General features: G+C 49.5%; 1 protein-coding gene across 1 annotated transcript; it reads right to left on the minus strand.

Annotated features, from left to right (window-relative positions):
- Positions 1-35: 35 nt before the first annotated feature.
- On the minus strand, positions 36-6,918 carry YARS1 (tyrosyl-tRNA synthetase 1). Its single transcript, XM_058040063.1, has 14 exons — positions 6,845-6,918; positions 6,691-6,755; positions 5,891-6,037; positions 5,637-5,812; positions 3,423-3,552; positions 3,093-3,173; positions 2,731-2,823; positions 2,415-2,550; positions 2,157-2,242; positions 1,662-1,797; positions 1,275-1,369; positions 974-1,167; positions 737-878; positions 36-632 (listed from the first exon to the last, which is right to left on the minus strand). The coding sequence occupies exons 1-14, from the start codon at positions 6,858-6,860 to the stop codon at positions 522-524; spliced, it is 1,608 nt and encodes a 535-aa protein (XP_057896046.1). The 5' UTR covers positions 6,861-6,918; the 3' UTR covers positions 36-521.
- Positions 6,919-19,738: the final 12,820 nt, after the last annotated feature.

Genomic DNA, 19,738 nt, shown 5'->3' on the forward strand with positions numbered 1-19,738 from the left:
CTGCCAGCTCCCCTGGACAGATGGGCACAGCCACGTGCAGTCAGCTCGACATTTTATTGGGTTTTATGACAGACAGATGGTTCCCGAGTCAGTGTTTAAGGCCCACACCCCTCACAGGCTCAGGACAGCCCCATGGGTGCTGCCTGGGCTGGGGGTGGAGCAGGGGACGGGGCCTGCCGGGCTGTCCCCAGCTCTGGTAGCAGCAACACAAGGTTGGAGAAGCAGCTTTTCCCTTCTGCCCTCACCACAGCAGCCACACGTGGCACCCCAGCGGGCAGGGAGTCCAGTCTGTGGCACAGCTGGGTGGCCCCAAGGCCGTGGGGATGAGTCACATGAGTCCCTTGCGTGTGGTGGCACCTCCAGTCAGTCCCCAGGGGCCCAGGGGGGTGGATGATGGAGGCAGCTCTGGGTGAGAGGCTGCAGGTTCAGTCCCAGAGCCCCCAGGGCCGAGCACTGGTGGGGAGATGACTGGGAGGAGCCTGGCTGAGCTGCAGGAGGCCCCAGAGCAGCCCTGGCACTTGTTAGCTGATGCTGCCACCCCTCAGGCTTTTACAGGAGACAGTGCCCAGCTTGGTCAGGAAGTTTCTCTGCTTCCACTGCGCGACACAATCCTCAGAAATGCAGAAATCGGCCTGGGGAGCACAAGAGGGAGCAGGGTCAGCCCTGGGAGGGTTCATCTCCACAGTAACATCTGGGGTCACCCAGAGGTGGAGCTACAGCCACTCCCAGGCCTCACCTGCAGCTTCTCAAAGACCTTTTTCTTGGGTTTGAGCTCCTCGTCGGGCTCCCCACCCTCGTAGCCCTCCACGTAGACACGCTCCCCAGCACAGCACCCGGCTGGGGGGTCCAGGGGCTCCACTTGACGGGGCTCCCCCACACTAAGGAGAGGTGTGCAGACACCAGAGTCACCCCAGGGTGCTGCCCCCGAGGCAGGAGGGCTGGTCCAGCCCCGGTGTCCCCCCGTGTCCCTCACCTGGAGGCGCACAGCACCATGCCCTGCGACTCCACCCCCCTCATCTTCTGGGGTTTGAGGTTGCAGAGCAGCACCACGAGCCTGTCCTGCAGCTGCTCCTTGGGGACAAAGTGCACCAGGCCGCTGACCACGGTGCGGGGCTCGGCCTCGCCCACGTCGATCTTCTCCACGTACAGGCTGTCGGCATCTGGGTGCTGCCAGGGGGAGCAGGGGTGGGAATGGGGTGGCAGAGAAGGTGCCAGCCCCACCAGGCACACCCCAAATGTCAGCACGTGGCAGGGTCGCTCCCCTCTCCCCGTACCTTCTCCACGCTGATCACTTTGCCCACACGGATGTCCAGCCTGGATGGGATCACGTCCTCTGGCTCTGAGTTCTTGGTTCCCTTCTCTCCAGGCTCTGCAGGGTGAAGGGAATGGTCACAACACTCAGCACAAACCCAGGCAGGTGCTCAGCCCCAAATGCAGGCCCTGGGGGCAATTCCCTGCAGGGAATTCCATCCTTGTCCCTATACCAGAGAGCAGAGTCCCTCCTGTGCTGGCTTTCCTCACCCTTCCCAATGTTCTCCATGGCTGCTTTTGAGTCTGGAGCTTTAAAACTTTTCTCTGTCCCACTCAGCCCTGCATGGCCAGAGCCCCATTTCCCTGAGCTCCCAGGACCCCACTTCCCCCGGCTCCCAGCCCCTCCTTACTGGCTTTGGATGGGGTGGGATATGCAGCACTGCTCAGCTTCTTCAGCTCTGGGCAGTTGAATTTCTCCCTGATGGGGTCAAGCAGTTTGTTCAGGGCCACTTCCACAGAGTTCTTCAGGTCTCCAGGGTGCACAACCTGTGTCAGGACAAAGATGTTCCTGTCTGAGGCCACAGAGACCAAACAGGGTGGGAAGATGAATCCCAAATCCTCGACCCGATTCCCCTTGGACATGAGAAGTTTCTGGATGCTTCTGCCTCCAGCCTCTGTTGGGAACAGCTGGGAAGGGTTAAAGTGCTGCTCTGCTGCAGGATGTGGCTGATGTGGTGCTGTCCTGACCTTACACCCTTCACTCATCCTCTCTTCCCCAGGCTCTCCTGCCTGGGAGCATCCCACACTAGCAGGCCACACTCCACACCTCCTCCAGTGCAGATTTCCATCTCCCAGACTGCTCCCAGGAACCTCAGGCAGAAGGTTCAGCCCCTCCCAGCACTTACCTGCTCAGCAAAGTCCTTCTCCAGGGCCTCGTAGGCCGTGTAGGTTTTGTTTCCTCCCCATTTCTCCTCTCGCAGGACCACAAACTCTGGGACAAAACAGGTTTTAAACTCAGATTAACTCAAGGCTCAGCTAAACCACTCCACCCACCCTGCCCAAGAGCAGGGGCTGGGCAGGTGGCACTCAGGGACAGCCTTGTTTCAGGGGACACACTCCTGTCCCCTCCTCTTAGCCACACCCCAGCACGGTGAGCCTCTAACCTGATTTGAGGGGGAAGAGGACGTGCTTGATGAAGGAGAGGACACCATTGTTCTCCACGTTCCCTGGCTCACAGAAAGCCTTCTTCAGCTTCTTCTTCACGTCCTCCTTGCGGTCCAGAAGATCAATCTTGGAGTCCTGCAGCAAGAGATTTCCTCAGCCCTCCACCCAAGCTTTTACAAACTCATGCTGGAGTTGCTGCACCTTCTTAGAACTCATGTGAATGGTGAGGAAGAGCTCACCTTCCCTGGGGTGGTCCCCTCTCAGCCCCCAGCCACCAAGCTGTCCCCCCAGAGCACAGCCAGACCCAGGACCAACCTCTTCTGATGAGCTCATTTTGCTGCCTGTCAGCCCAGGAACCATGGGGTTCATCAGATGGACACGCTTGGCATAGCCTAGGGAAGGGAGGTACTGGGAAAACACAAGGAGGCGAGTTAGATCCAAGCCTGATTCAGCTTTAATTCCCAATCCCTGTTTGCTCCTGGCTCCAGGAAGCTTTGGGATCTGGGGTAACAGCACCCAGGAAGGGCAGAGCCACAGCCAGGGATGTGTGGCTGTACACAGGAGCAACACAGAGAGCTGTGACATCAACCAAAATCCCACACACTTCTCCCAATGGATCTGGGAGTGGCCAAGCCCTCCCTCAAACCCCAGTGTGGCAGAAATCCCCCATTCCTGACCTTCTCAGCAAAGGTGAAGATCTTCCTCTGATCCACCCCTCCAAACTGTGCGTCCACCTTGAGATATTCCTCATCCAGTGCCTGTGGAGAGACACAGAGCCTGGAGGCTGGGCCAGAACACTCCTGCCCTGTCCCTCAGCCCCTCCTGGGCCACTCCCAGCCAGGGAAAGTCAGGAACATTCCAGACTGTTCGCTCTGTGCTCAGGCCAGCCTTTGTGCCACCGCCAGCTGTGACATTGGGGTGAACAACAACGACCTTGGCACTCTGCCCCCAACACCCCTGTGGCCCTGGCTGTGCCAGCACCTCCCTGGCCACCACCCCTGCCTCACCTGCAGGCCTGGGTAGAGCAAACCACTCAGCAAGGGATGCTCCACCTGCTTGACCACCTCTGCCCCGGCCTTCTTGGCGTCGTGCTGCGTCACCACGGAGGAGAGGCGGTACACGTCCAGGGTGTACTCCCTGTGGGGACAGCACTGTCACCAGGGGCACGGGGACAGCCCTGAGAGATGCTCCTGGGCACACCGGGCATGGGGACAGCTCTGAGAGCTGCTCCTGGGCACACCGGGCATGGGGACAGCTCTGAGAGATGCTCCTGGGCACACCGGGCATGGGGACAGCCCTGAGAGCTGCTCCTGGGCACACTGGGCATGGGGACAGCTCTGAGAGCTGCTCCTGGGCACACCGGGCATGGGGACAGCCCTGAGAGCTGCTCCTGGGCACACCGGGCATGGGGACAGCTCTGAGAGCTGCTCCTGGGCACACCGGGCATGGGGACAGCCCTGAGAGCTGATCCTGGGCACACTGGGCATGGAGGCAGCTGTGCCAGCTGCTCCTGGGCACACCACTGTCAGAGTAGGGAGACAAAACAATTCCTGCTCGAGCTGGGGACCAATGACAAACGATCCAAATCTCAGGCCCAAGAGCAGAAACAACGTGGGCTGAAGAAGGATTGGGCTTCAGGGGCTAAAGCTGGAATTGGACCATTAACTGCAATATGGAAATGAAGCAGAACTGATAAAAGTGAGAGGTCTTGTGACCAAGTGTCCATTTTGTGACCATTTTGGTTCATCTTGGGTGTAGCCCTGGCTGGACTCTTGTGCTGCCCAAGGTGGATCTATTGAGACCTTCTAATAAATCCCTGCTTTTAGGGATAATAACATATTATATATAACATTATTAGATACTTCTACATTTATATATTACATATATCTACATCTAGCTATATATATAACATATATACACACATATATATTACATATACCTATATTTATAGATATAAAATATTAGATACTTCTAATAAATGCCCACTTTCAGGGATAATACTGTATTATATATAATAGTATTAGATACATATATACATATACAAAATACATAATTATTAATAATAATAAATAATATATAATAATTTGTATGTGTGCATATGTGTATATATATATATAATATTAGATACTTCTAGTAAATCCTTACTTTTAGGGATAATACTGTATTATATATAATATTATATATATATATATATGATACTTCTAATAAATCCTTACCTTTAAGGATAATATTGTATTATATATAATATTAGATATATATATATATATATATATACAATATTAGATATTTCTAATAAATCCTTACTTTCAAGGATAATACTGTTTTATATATAATATTAGATATATATATATATATATATATTAGATACTTCTAATAAATCCTTACTTTTAAGGATAATACTGTATTATATATAATATTAGATATATATACACACAATATTAGACACTTCTAATAAATCCTTACTTTCAGGGATAATACTCTATTATATATAATATTAGATATATATATATATATATATATATTAGATACTTCTAATAAATCCTTACTTTTAAGGATAACACTGCATTATACATAATAATATTATATATATATATATATATATACACAATATTAGATACTTCTAGTAAATCCTTACTTTTAGGGATAATACTCTATTATATATAATATTAGATATATATATATATATATATATTAGATACTTCTAATAAATCCTTACTTTTAAGGATAATACTGTATTATATATAATATTAGATATATATACACACAATATTAGACACTTCTAATAAATCCTTACTTTCAGGGATAATACTGTATTATATATAATATTAGATATATATATACACAATATTAGATACTTCGAATAAATCCTTACTTTTAAGGATAATACTGTATTATATATAATAATATTATATATAATATATATTATATATATAATACTATAATACTATAATAATATAAATATATATATAATATATATAATACTGTTTTATATATAATATTAGATATATATATATACACACGATTAGATACTTCGAATAAATACTTACTTTTACGGATAACACTGTATTATATATAATAATATTACATATATATATATATATAATATATATATATAGATAGAATATTAGATTCTTCTAATAAATCCCTACTTTATTCTTTAACTCCATCCACCCCTGTCCTAGCTCAGCCTCCCAGGGCCCCCCTGGCTGCCCAGGACTCACTTGCTGAGCTGATAATCAGTGCCCCGGACAAATCTGAGTTTCTCCAGGGGCACCCCGATGCTCTCCAGCATGGCTTTGATGACCTGCTCATAGTACCGGGTCCGCAGCTCCAGCAGCTCCCACGGAGCCTTCATGTTGTCCAGGTAGGCGTGGAGGTCAGCAAAGAGGATTGTCACCTAGGACAGGGGGCAGCAGGGTCAGGGGAGCCGTCCCTGCCAGCTGCAGGTGGCACCCAGCAGGGTGGCAGTGCCCACCTCGCAGCCAGCCTTGAGGAAATCGGCGATCTTGGACATGGGCACGAAATAGGCCACGTGGGGCTTGCCCGTGGTGGCCGTGCCCCAGTAGATCTTCAGCTCCCGTTCCTTCAGGATGGACATGAGCTTCTCCTCGCCCAGCACCTCCTGCCAGGGGACAGAGCACAGGGAACTGCAGGGACAAATCCCCCAGGGACACATCCCAGGGGACAGAGCACAGGGAACTGCAGGGACAAATCCCCCAGGGACACATCCCAGGGGACACATCCCAGGGGACTGCAGGGACAAATCCCCCAGGGACACATCCCAGGGGACAGAGCAGGGAACTGCAGGGACAGAGCAGGGAACTGCAGGGACAAATCCCCCAGGGACACAGCCCAGGGGACAGAGCACAGGGAACTGCAGGGACACATCCCAGGGGACAAATCCCGCATGCCGGGTCCCTGGGCTTGCCCTGCCTCAGATCGCCCCCATCCCGGTGGGATCCCCCCATCCCGGCCTCCCCACGCCCCGATCCTGCCCCGTTCCCCCTGTCGGACCCCAATCCTGCCGTATTCCCTCCGGTACCTGGACCCCATCCTGCCCCAATCGCCCCCGCTCCAGCCCAAACCAAACCGCCCAGCCCCTATTCCTCCGCTCAACCTCGATCCAGCCCCTCTCATCCCTCAGATCCAGCCCCAATTCCTCCGCCCGACCCCGGCCCATCCCCGCTCGTCCCTCAGATCCAGCCCCGACGCCGCCACTCGTCCCCCCGGCCCAGCCCCGACGCCGCCGCCCCGGCCCCATCCGCCTCCCGGTACCTGCAGGTTCCGCGTGATGAGCTGATATTTCTCCTGCGGGCCGGGCGCGGGCTCCATGGCGGCGGCTGCAGGGCAGGACACGCGGTTACCGGAGCCCCGGTTCCCCCCTGTTCTCCCCGTTCCCCTCCCCGGTTCCCCGCCCGGTCCCACCGACCTGCCCCGGGTTGCATCAGCCCCGCTCGGCGCTCGACTGCCGCGCCTGAGGCCCGCCGAGCGCCGAGCTGCCGATGCGGGATGGGAGAGGGGCGCGCTCCTCCAATCAGAGAGCGCCTCGCGCGGCGAGGAGCCCGCGCTCCACCAATCAGAGGGCGCCTCGCGCTCGTTGTGGGCGTGGCCTTGGCGCCGTTAAGATGGCGGCGGGTGAGCGCCTTTCCCGCCAGGCCCGGCCGGGCCGCGGCCGCTGTTTTGCCTCGGCGCAATTTAATTCTCCCTCGTTTATTTTGGGCGGTTTTACCCCTTTTTTCCCGGGATTCGGGGAGCTCCCTGTGTTGGGGTGGGCGGGGAGGAGGAGCCGGGGGCGGGGCGGGGCGGGCTGGGCCCCGCCTTGGGGCGGTGCCGTTGAGGCGCCGGTTGGGCGGTGCCGCTGAGGGACGGGCGGGTCCCTCACGGAGGCGGTGTTGGCTTCAAAGCCTCGGTGAGGGCAGAGCGGGGCTGTGCCGCCTCCTGAGGTTTTAATGGGCACAGGGAAAGGCTCCAGGGTGAGCCGAGTGAGGGTTTTGGTGTTTAAAGGGGCTCCAAGGTGGATGTGGGACAAGGGCCTGAGGGGCAGGACACAGGAATGGCTCCCACTGCCAGGGGAGAGGGGATATTGGGGAAAATTCCCTCTCTGTGAGGGCGGTGAGGTCCTGGCACAGATGGTGCCTTGTAAAGGCCTAAAACAGAGGCTGGACAGAATTAAAGAATAAAGTAGAGATTTATTAAAAGGCCTCAATGGATCCACCTTGGGCAGCACAAGAGCCCAGCCAGGGCTACACCCAAATGAAGGATTTTGTGTGAGTGTCTCAATGACTAATCCCCTGACAGGCTTCCTCTTCCTTTGCTCAGTTTTTCCCAAGCCAAAAAAAGACTTTTTTTTTTTTTAATAATGTGTTTATTTGTATCTCTGAAGGGCGGAGGTGGGGGTTGAGACACTTGGAGGTTTTATTTCATGCCTCAGGCGAGTTCTGCAGTTTAAAGCTGTGCTTCGGGATTCCTGGGGTCTGCTGTGAGGGACTGGCAGCCCTTTGGAGGAGAGGGGGTTTCTAATCATTGGGGTTTCCTGCTTGAGGGAACACTCAGGAGGAAGGATTGGTTGGGACCCAAAACAGTCCAGAACAGAGATCAAATTGTGGTGGTTTTGCTAAATTCCAGCTGAGCTCCTTTCACTGAGGCCATTGCTTTTGCTGGCAGGTTGGAGCTGACTCCTGCTGATCCCTCCTGTGGAAGGGTTGATCAAAGACCAGCAGCAGCAGCAGATGAGCCTGTAGAGCTGGAAGCAGAGCTGCAGGAAGGCACAGAGCCATGGCAGAGAGCTGCCCTCCCTCCCCTGGGCTCCACCAGGGCCTCAGGCAGGATCCAGCCCCCAGGGCCAAGAGGCTCTCGGATTCCACGGGGCAGGTGCAGGCCCTGCAGTCGGCCAAGAAAGCCTGCGTGCTGAGCCGTGACTGCAGCACCCCAAACCCTGCAGGGAGCGCTCTGCTCCCTTCCCCGGGCTCTGGCTGCTCCCTGCTCCTGGATGAGAGCGGGCAGGACGAGCCTGGGGCCGGTTTTGCCGTGGCCAAGTACGATGATGTGGCCATTTCCCTGGACATCAGCAGGTGCTTCGACGACAGCGAGCTGGATGATTCCCTGCTGGAGCTGTCAGGCAGCGAGAAAGGCAATTCTCCCTTTGATTACACCGAGGAGGAGATCCAGGAAATCTTGGCAGATGATTCCATGGAGGCTGAGCAGCAGCAGAGCCTCCCTGGTGAGAGCCACGGGAGCCAAAGTGAGAGCGGGAGGAGCGACCAGGGGATGTCACTCAGTGAGGCCACCCAGGAGGCAGAGGAGCCTCAGGAGCGTCCCTCAGGCAGCTCTGGGTGTGATCCTGGAGTTTTGAGTGGCATTTCTGCTCTGGATGGGGCTCAGAGGCTGCAGCAGGAGCTGGACCTTGACCTGCAGGAGCTGCTGAGCCTGAGCCCCTTTGCTGCTGCCTGTGCTGAGGAGGCTCTGGAGGAAAACAACCTGGAAAGAGAAACTCTGGATGCCATGATAGATGATTGCTTGGGATATTCCACAGCTGCTGGGAGCTGCATTGCTGAGAAATCCTCAGAAAGGGTGATGCCTAAAGGGCAGGAAAGCCTGGGGAGATCCCTGCCCTCATCCAGCCTTCCCTGTGGCCAGGGCACAGGGGATCAGAGTCCAGCATCTGGACTTCCACCCAAAAAAGAACTTCCCAAAGCCACACTGAGCTGTTTGTCAAGGAAATCAGGCTCTCCAGAGGATGCTGAAGGGGAATCCAGAGGAGCTGAGCAGCCACCAGGCAGCACCAAAGTAAACTCCCATCTTCATTCTTGCCACTTGAATGGTTTGAATCCCCTCCCTTTGGATCTGTCCATGTGCACACAAGTGCTGTGTTGATACAGGGGGAGGTTTTCCAAGTGGATTTTTTATATAACTCTAAAAGCAAAATGTAGATGGAAAAGTTTTATTAGATGTTAATCCCCTTTTTCCTTCCCTTTCCAGTTGAGGGACACAGCTGTAGGCCAGAGTGGGCAGGAAGAGCCACCCAATGGCAAGAAAAGTGGCAAAGTAATTCCTGTCCCGCAGGAGGAGGAAGAAAGGTAATCTCTCAGGAAATCTGCCCTTTAAAAAACCATCCCAGCTGTTTCCTCCACCACTGGGTTTATTTCTAAATCAAATCGCATTGAAATAGTGGGGAAATAATAAATATTTCACCCTGGAAGAGGGGAAAGAACATCGGGAAGTGGGAAAGGAGGTGAGGCGGGCAGGAGAGGGGATGTTTGCGCCTCCCTGGCCGCTCCTCCCGGAGCCGTTCCCTGCAGGTGGCAGCAGCAGAGCGCTCGGGATGCAGCTCCTGCTCTTCCCCGCTCCTGGAGGCTCCACATCGGGGCTTTCCCCCTCATTCTGGGGAGGAATTGTGTTGCTGTTGTGTGAAAAAGAGATTTTGCTGCTTTTGAGAGCTCCCCGTTGTGGTCAGCAGGGCAGTGACCGCCTGGGTGGCTCAGCTGCTTTGCTCTCGGCGTGGTTGATCTTTGGCAGCTTTACTCAAATAAATTCTTTCATTTTTTTTTTCCATCCCCAAAAATGTCACATCTGCCATAGTTCTGCAGGGCTCTTTGCCCTCTCTGTGAACTGTAACCTAATTTAACAAATAACCTAAAATAAAATTAACACGATTTATTTTTTTTCAAGGCCAAAACAACGGAGCTGCATTTCAGAAGCACAGCCTGAGCAAAGGAGACGTTTCTCTCCTGGCTGTGCCAATCCAAGTGAGGAAAAGTGTGGCTATTACCTCAGGTAACCCCCAGGTGGGAGGGGATGAGGCTGGTGGGGAGGGAAAATTCAGCTCCTGCCTGGACTCGAGTTCTTTATTTGGAGTGTGTTTGTTTTCAGAGGGGAATAAAAAATGTCTGTGATAATTTGTGCACTGCCACGCACAAAATTCCTGCACAGGAATCAACCTGGCTGCCTCAGAGGAGTTTTACAGATATCTGAGAAATGTTGTGAAGGGGTTTGGTGTGAAAAAATCAGAAAATCAGGAAAATACCAAAGCAGGTTTGTATTCCATGGGAAAAGCAGAGCTGTGCCTTGTTCTGTTGGGGATTAATTTGGGTTTGTCAATTCACAATTTATCCTGGAATCAACATTGGAAACACCTCCAGAACATGGAGTTCCCACCTTGTCACCAGCCCAGAGCACTGAGTGCCACCTCCAGGACTGCTCCACCTCCCTGAAACTCACACTGGGGCAATCCTGAGCTCAGGTGCTGGGATTTGGGCTCACACTGGGGGAATTGAGCTCAAATGCTGAAATTTGGATTCAGACTGGAGGAAATGACTTCAAATTCTGAATTTTGGACTCAGACTGGGGGAATTGAGCTCAAATTCTGAATTTTGGACTCAGACTGGGGGAATTGAGCTCAAATTCTGAATTTTGGACTCACACTGGGGGAATTGAACAGAAATGCTGAGATTTGGACTCAGACTGGGAGAATTGAGCTCAAGTGCTGGGATTTGGATTCAGACTGGGGGAATCTTGAGCTCAAATTCTGAAATTTGGACTCACACTGGAGGAATCATGGGCTGAAATGCTGGGATTTAGATTGGGGGAATCTTGAGCTCAAGTGCTGAGATTTAGACTCAGACTGGGGGAATTGAGCTCAAATGCTGAGATTTAGACTCAGACTGGGGGAATCTTCAGCTGGGATTTAGACTGGGGGAATCTTAAGCTCAAATTCTGAAATTTGGACTCACACTGGAGGAATCATGGGCTGAAATGCTGGGATTTAGATTGGGGGAATCTTGAGCTCAAGTGCTGAGATTTAGACTCAGACTGGGGGAATTGAGCTCAAATGCTGAAATTTGGATTCAGACTGGGGGAATCTTGAGCTCAAGTACTGAAATTTGGGTTCAGACTGGGGGAATTGACTTCAAATTCTGAACTTTGGACTCACACTGGGGGAATTGAGCTCAAATTCTGAATTTTGGACTCAGACTGGGGGAATTGAGCTCAAATTCTGAATTTTGGACTCACACTGGGGGAATTGAATGGAAATGCTGAGATTTGGACTCAGACTGGGAGAATTGAGCTCAAGTGCTGAGATTTGGACTCAGACTGGGGGAATCTTCAGCTGGGATTTAGACTGGGGGAATCTTGAGCTCACATTCTGAAATTTGGACTCAGACTGAGGGAGTTGAGCTCAAGAGCTGGGATTCAGACTGAGACTGGGGGAATCTTGAGCTCAAGTGCTGAGATTTAGACTCAGACTGGGGGGATTGAGCTGAAATGCTGAAATTTGGACTCAGGCTGGGGGAATCTTGAGCTCAAATGCTGAGATTTAGATTGGGGTTTATTTTTGACACCTTCTCTGTGTTGGCTCAGTGGTGTCATCCAAGAGCCACTGACTGTGGGGGTGTGGAAGGGAAGGTGTTGGGATTGCAGAGAGGTTTGGATTTCAGCTCCTGGGGGCTGGGGGTGGTGCCAGATCTTTTCTGGGATTCTAATTAAGTTTGGATTTTAAAAACAATGACTCCCCCCTGGTAAACTCTCCCCAATTTCTCAGTGCTAATCCCAGGGGACAATTTTAGGGATATTATTACAACAACACTCACAGGAGAATGTACACCCCAGATTTTAATGGTTGTGAGTAGAAATTAAATAAAAACAGGGAGAGAGGGAAAAGAAGAAGAGGCGAAATTCAAATTTCTGACCCTTCAAAGTCGCAGCATGAGGAGTTAACCCTTGCACCACCCCTGCTGGTGTCTCACCAATGGTTCTTAGAGAGCTTTTCCCTTCCTACCAGCAGGGGAGATGGAGAGCACTGCAGCCTGCCTGGACTTGGAGTACAAAACACCCCTCACACCTAACTTAGAGGCTAAATAGAATATCCCTTCTGCTCCCAGGGTTCTTGGGCTCTGACACCTTCTGGATTACAGGAGCTGGGAGTTCCTCTGGCTCTGCTCCAGGAGGATTTTCAGGTGTTTTCTGTCCCTCTTTATGCCTGGACAAGGCTGACCCAGAACAGAGTTAAAGAATAAATTAGGGATTTATTAAAAGCCTCAATAAATCCCTAAATTAGGGATTTATTAAAGGCCTTGGGCAGCACAAGAGCCCAGCCAGGGCTACACCCAAAATGAACCAAAATGGTCACAAAATGGACACCTGGTCATGGGGTCTCTCACTTTTATATTTGCATATTGGAATTAATTGTTCAATTACAGCTTTAGGTTATGCAGTCCCATCCTGATTGTTTTTCTCTCTTCAGTCCACATTGTTTGTGCTCTTGGCCCTGAAATTTGGATCATTTGTCCTTGGTCCCCAGCTGGAGCAGGAATTGTTTTGTCTGCTCTGTGCACAGAGCTCACCATCCCTTAATATGAATCTCAGAACTACACACTAAAGCAGCAAATCTCAAAAATACAAATACTAAAACCTGCTGCATCAGCCTGGGATATTCTGAGAGCCAAAACATTCTGGTAGCTTCCAGCCACGGCTCCCTGTGCTTATTTAGAGTGTTCATGGGTGCAATAATTGCCATTTCTTGTGAGGCACAAGGAGCTGACAGTTGTGTGTGTGCAGCCTGCACTTAGGCAGGCAGCAGGAGCAGCTGCATCGCCACAGGGCTGCTTCCAGAGGATGAATCCAGCATAAGTAATGCAGAGGGGACAGGCAGGGAAAGCTAAAATGGCCTGTTTTCCTCTTGCTTTCAAATTAAAAATGCAAGACGTATGTTGTGAGTCACAAAAAATCAGGCAAGGAGCTCTAAAGGAGCCGGGCTGACAAGTGAAAGTGAGCTCTCCTTGGCTGGGGAAGAGCATTGTCTGTGATGCACACAATTTGATTTTCTTATTAGTGCAAACCTTTCTTATTGCAAATAGCTGGAGGCTTGGAACTCAGCCCAGCAGGCAGCGTGGGCTGTGCCAGGCTGTGCCAGGCTGTGCCAGGTGAAAAAAGCTCCTGGGTGGGCTGGCAGTGCCCTGTGAGCTGTGCCCTGTCTGTGCCATCTGCATGGGAAATGCTGAGTGATCCCAAGGAATGCTGAGTGAATCCCAAGGAATTCATGAAGGAAAGAAAGAAAAATCAGCAGGTTTAGAGCCAGCGAGGGAATTCCTTCTGGGAAGCTGTAACTAATATATTGCTGCTACAAATCTTCAGCTCTGCTTTGAGTTGCAAATCTCCTGGCATTTGTCTCAGGGTAATGTTTGCTTTGCTGTCCCATCTTTTACGTAATCTGTCTGTTCTTCCTTGGATCCTGGCTCCTGCTGCTGTGCTGTCTGAGGGAATTCCAAGCTGGCTACAGGAGAGATTTTGTCTTTTCCCTTATCTGCACGCTGCAGGAAATAGAATTTTCATACATAACTACAACTTCCATATGTATCAAATCCATTTTTTCATATATATCTCTTTTATATCTCATACATATGCTTATGTCGGGTGATTGAGTGCTAAAAGTCACACTGACAAGTTGGAAAAAAATCCTTTTATATTCAGAATAAACTTCTGACATTGAGCCATCTCCAGTGTGTTGGGAGAGAACCCCGTGGCTCAACTTGTGCTTCCTCTCATTCTGCTTTCTAGATGCTGTTAAATCCCAATATATTCATTTATTTGCAGCTTCCCCTAGGATTTTAAATGCTGCTGAGGCTGTGCTGGAGCAGATGCAAAAATGAGCTGTGATTTGAGCATCTGCTTGGCAATGGGGGGGCTGATAATTGACCACACAAGATTTCTGCCAGCTGACCATTTGTCAGTGTTTGCACTTTGTTATTGCCCTTTATCCAGCAGTAAATGGAATTATTTCCTTCCTGATGAGATCCTCCTTGGCAATTCTGGGGCTGGATCAGCTGCACGAATAATGAGGCTCCTGAAACTCTGTTATTTGGAGCAGGATCACAGAATGGCTCAGCTTGGAAGGGGCTTTAGAATGATCCTGTTCCATGAGCAGGGAACTTCCCACAGCTCCAGGCACCTCTGGGAAGCTGAGCTGCCTCCTGTCTGACCTCCATCTATTTTTTTTTCCCAACCAGAACTCCATCAGGAGCTCTCCTTGAGGCTTGGTGTGCTTGCTGGAGGTTTTTGATGCTTTCAGAAATTTTATCAGACTTTCTCACAACCTGGCAGAAACCTGATAAATTATTTCCTTGGATCTCCCTGGAATCAAAGGGAATGGAGGAGGAAATACCTTATAAAGAGGCACAAACCATCTGGTTTTACTGTAATAACAAAGATCAGTATCTTCAAAAACCCAGACAGTGTGTTTGAGGTGATGGAAAGGGAGAGCAGTGTCAGGGAACAGATGGAGAAACAAATCTGTGAAACACAAATGAACTCTTTGCTAGCAGACTCTGCCTTGAAAGACTCTGGCCCCTTGATTGAGGGGAAGGAAAAACCCTGAATCTTGAAGCAGTTTTTACCTGCCCAAATTCATTTTGCTTGCATGGAGAGTGGGCAGGGAAAGGTGCAGGGCTGGGGCTGTGCTGGCATAAAGGAAAGAATTCCATTTAGTGGCTGAGCTCAGGAGGGAGATTTCACTTCAAAGCAAATGAAATCCACCTCCAAGTCCTACATTTCAAGAGATGTGGGATGGAGTAAGAATTGATAAAGTGGATTTCTAAGTTTATGGTGAGGAGAGTAGGAACTTCTCTAGGTTCAGAGTGGGAAATTTCTGGTCCAGGGAATTTTCTAAGGGCAAAGCTGAAATAATCAGAGCTCCTGGTTCCTAAATGAGTGGAACCTGCCTGAAAACCTCATCATAAATCTGTAGTTTGGTCTTGGCTGCTGTGGAAGGAACGAGGATGTGCCCAAGGAGAAAAAAAGTCTTTTTTTAAAGGATTTTAAGCACTGTCCCATGGCAGCTGAGTTTCTCCAGCCCCCTTTCCTCAGGCCAGAAGGTCTCAGAGCCCTGGGCTGGATGCTGAGGCACTGGGATAAATTCCTCCAAATATTTGGTGGGATTAATCTGCCCCTGGGACTTCCCCTGTTGGAGAGGAGCTCAAATCTTTTCCTGGAGTGACTCAGGGTGAGAGTTTGCCCAAGTCCTTGTCTCTCCTCAGGGTGAAAAGTGCACCCCTGGCAGCAGGAAATGTTCCCCCTGTTTTTATGACCCATTTCACCTCTGACTCAGAAGGCCAAGGGAGGGAGCTGAGATGTAGGAAGGCTCAAAATCTGTGAAATAAAGTTGTGATTTCTTCTACACTTCCTGCAGACAATAGGAGCTGCTGTGTGCAGTGAGAGTTTGCCTTGGAGAACCTCCCTTCCTCCCACACGACCCGTGGATTTCTCAAGAAAAAAAAACTTCTAAAAATCCTTTCTAGAAGTATCAGTTTTTGGCAAGGAGTTGTTCCTTTGGGAGAGCAGGAGCTGATCCTGCAGTTCATGAAGGAGGCTGGGATTGCTGGGGAGAGGAGCTGTGATTCACATCCCTCCCATGGCTGCAGCATGGAAAATCTTGGAGTTTGGACTCTGGGAAGGGCAGAATTCCAGGGAATTGGCCTTTCCCTGAGCTCTGATGGAATCCAGGCCAAGCTGCTTTCATTGGAGCCCTTCTGGTCACTTGCTGAGCAGTGAAAATATAAAATTGTGCTGTGACAGAGGTGACAACCCAGTGCCAGGCAGCTGCTCCTGCTCCAAACCAGATTCTGGACAGTGGTTTTGCAGGAGTGACCCCCATGGTTGGATTTTGCTTGAAACCCAGATGGATTGGCAGTTCAGAAATGTGAATTCCCGAGTTAGGCTCATCCCTGTGCATAAACAACATCAAAATAAGGCAGCAAAGTTGGATTTTTTCCCAAACACAGATGGGGCAAAGCTTTGTAGCACTCTGAGGCCTGCAGATAACCAAGTCCCTTGAAGCAGTTTGGGTTTTAATCTTATTTTTCTGAGGCTGCCTCAACTTGGTGGGGTTTTGTCTTGCTATTTCAGGAAGTGCAAATGAGAGGATTGAAGGTGGGTGCAGCACTTGGTGAGGAAAATTTCCTTTTTTGTTTGAAGTTGAACCTTCAGCCTTTGTGGTGGGGCAGGGAGAAGGAGCTTTGCAAAGGAGGGGATGAAGCACCAGGCAGAATTCCTGCAAGGAACTTTGATGTTCTCCCTTCTCAAGGTGCCTTCTGAGGATGTGGTTTCACTTTGAAAAGCTCCTACCAAGGAAATCAGGTACCAGCTGCCAGCACCAAGGAAATGGAGATTTATTTTCAGAGTTCTTCTCATGTTTGTTTTAATTTTTTGACTGAATTTTTTTTGCAGAAATTCCCCAAATTCCAACCCATCCCTGTGGGTGAGCAAGGACTTGGCCAAACCACAATTTCCAGAGAATTCCTGAACACTTCCAGTGCAACCCCACTGCTGAGGGGCTGTGCTGGTTCTTGTTCTGCATTTAGAGGTGTTAATTGGTCTGGTTTTCAGTGGTTTGAAGTTTCATTTGTGACTCCTTCTGCAGAAGCATTTCATGAGATTTGCACTTGAGTTTATAAATATTTTGCAGCTTTTAGATGTCATTTTCTTCTTTCCTGTGCTACTGAGCAACTCCAAATGAGTTGGAGGTGGATGGGTTGATCTTCCCAATGTTCTTCTCAGGGGTGCCAGCAGGGCCTTGTGACTCCTTTAGGTATTTATAAGTGGAATTTTGGAGAGCAAATTAAGTTTATTCAGGCAGCAAATCATCTCATATTTTTATCATCGCAATCTGACTATTTTTGGAGATGCTTTTGGCCCATGTGATCTTAAAGAAATCAAAATTTCAGCTCAGCACTGAAGTTTTTTTAACGTTGTGCTTCATAGATTTTAATCTGTGACACCCAGAGTGGGACAGAAAACAAAGTTTCTCCCTGCCCTGAATGTGCAATGATTGAGACAGGGAAATGGAAGTCATTTATCCAAAGGATCAGCAGTGAAGCTTGGCTGCAAAAATCCCAGAAATCCCAGAATTCAGGCAGGAAGGAACAGCACTTTTGGGGCATGGCCGCTGTCAGGGCTTTGTGATGTGAATTTTACGTCTGTAAATTTTATTTACCGAGAGATTTGCATTGAGGGAAAAGGAGAAATCCCTTGAATGCACATGGGAGTTGTCATTGGATTTTAAACCAATGAACCCCACAAATGAAATTTTTTTGGAAAAGGAATCCTTTACCTGTGCTCTGGAGACAATTTCACTGATATCCATGGAATCCCAGCATGGTTTGAGTTCAGAGGGACACAAAAATCATTCAGATCATCTCAGTCAGGGCAGGGACACCTCCCACTTACCCCAGTTTGCTCCAATCCCTGTCCAGCCCAGCCTTGGACACTTGCAGGGATGGAAATTGTCAGCAAGCAGCTCCTGATGGTGCCAGGGAGGTGCTCATGGTGGCTCCATCCCCTCAGGTTTGTGGTTTTGGGAGTGTAAAACTCTGCCATGAAGCAGCTCTGCCCTTTGGGAAGGATTTAGGGCTGCAAATTTCCCTCTTTGATCCACATCTGGATGGTGGAGAGAGGAGGAAGGGACTGTGATTTAAACCTCCTGGAAGGACAGACAGAGTGTTTTTCTGTCTGTTTGCTCTTAGAGAGCAACCAAGAGCCCTGCTGATGACTTTTGCTGTAGTAAAACCCAGAGATACCAACAAAAACTGGAATAAAACTGGCTTTGAGTGAGCCCTGCGTGAGCTCTGGCAAAATGCATCACAATTAAAAATTTAACAGTGTTCATCAATGCATTGCAGCTGGAAAACAATGAGGCTGAAATGAAACCCCTGTGTGGGGTTTTTTAATGCCTTCCTCTCAAAAACCAACCAGATCTTTCCTGTAAGGAGGAAAAAATTACATCCTCGAATGGGAAATAGTGGAAGCTGATAAAATTTTGGTTTGGGAGGGTATTTAGGTGCAGAACGGGTCTGGATGGTATAAATAGGTTTTATTTGGGTTTTATTTCATTGGTTTTATTTTATTTAGTTGGTGGCATTAAAGGTGAGGGTTTTGTGAGTTCAAAGTGTCAAATGGCATCGTGGGGCTCTGTCATTATTGCCTCTCAATGGCTCTGCATCCAGCATGCCCAAATTCCAAGGAAAATGAAGATTTTTCTGGCTGCCAGCTTTGCTGCCTCCATCTGGGAAGCTGAAATTCAAGCTGTGCCTTCCCCGGCTCTGCCACTAATAATGAAGATTCTTCATTTGGAACTTACTTCACCAAAACTGAGGCTGAAGGAGAAACCAGCTCCTTTTTTTCCTCCAGACGTGTGGGCTGCAGCCCCACCAAGGGGGAGCAGCATCATTTCAATGCCTGAGGTCACCAGGCAAATTCAACAGACACCAGATTTGTGGAGCAAACAGAAAATATTTTAGCATAACAAGCGCCTTGATGGGGCAGCTTTTGAACAAAAGCTGGGAGAGCTGATTGAATTTGGTCAGCCCTGCTTCCAGACGAGGCTGTAATAGCTCATTACGCGTCGTTAGGAAGCTTTTTTCTTTTTTTTCTTTTTTTTTTTTTTGCTGCAAATCTGGGGGAAATTACATTTGGTGGAACATATGGTGTCATCTTCAGCCCTCTCTCCTCGGGAAGCTCGGGCCGTGCTGTGCTGGGCAAAATGGATGTGCAGCTATCACAGCGACTTGAGGTGGTCGCTGGGGTGAGAGAGAGACGAGAATCTTGTTTCTTGATCAGAAGGCTGGATTTATTGATATATGATATTTAATACATTATAACTATACTAAATAGAAATAAAGAGAGAAGTTGTAGATGCTTGCTAAGCTAAGAATAGAAAGAAAGAATCTATAACAAAGTTGTGTCCAGGGACTCTGTCTCCAGCTTGCTCCTGTGATTGGCTCTTAATTATAAACATGGCAACACGAATTAATCACAGGTGCATCTTATTGCATTCTATGCTGATAATCATTGTTTTCATTCTCTTTCTGGGGCTCTTACTTCTCAGAAAATGCAGAAATCTGGAAAAAAAAAAAAAAAAGATTTCTGTGAAAAAATGTCCGCGACATGCAGCCGTGCCATTGGCTTTGCAGCGATGCCACCTCTCCCATCCTTGGCAAACGCTGCCACCAGCAGCCCGTTCCTCTCCCTTGGCATCTCCATCAGCAGCTGAGATTGTGCTAACACTTTTCCTCCAGCGTAGGTGTTTCCTGCTCGCTTTTTCTCGGAGTGGCAGCGGCTCCAAAGCGCCTCGTGTTGCCGTTTTCCCTGGGAGCAGGAGCTGCGCCGGTGCCTGGTGGCCCGGGGGAGGGGGTGACGAGCGGCTGGGGCTGTGTTGTGAGTTGGAAGGACACGCTGTGCAGGATTGTTTGCTCCACACTTCCTCCCGCGGCTCCTCTTTTTGCTAAACTCGTGGGGGAGGAATCTATTGGTTAAATTGTACTTTGTAGGCATAATA

Source organism: Melospiza georgiana, chromosome 24 (assembly GCF_028018845.1).
Source record: "Melospiza georgiana isolate bMelGeo1 chromosome 24, bMelGeo1.pri, whole genome shotgun sequence".
Taxonomy (NCBI): domain Eukaryota; kingdom Metazoa; phylum Chordata; class Aves; order Passeriformes; family Passerellidae; genus Melospiza; species Melospiza georgiana.

What these genes read in the sequence shown, in the direction of transcription:
- YARS1 (XM_058040063.1), bottom strand. An exon ending in TCCCACCCCATCCAAAGCCA is followed by an intron (nt 1,370 to 1,661) that starts GTAAGGAGGGGC and finishes TTCACCCTGCAG; the next exon opens with AGCCTGGAGAGAAGGGAACC. An exon ending in AGGTCTTTGAGAAGCTGCAG is followed by an intron (nt 633 to 736) that starts GTGAGGCCTGGG and finishes TGTGCTCCCCAG; the next exon opens with GCCGATTTCTGCATTTCTGA.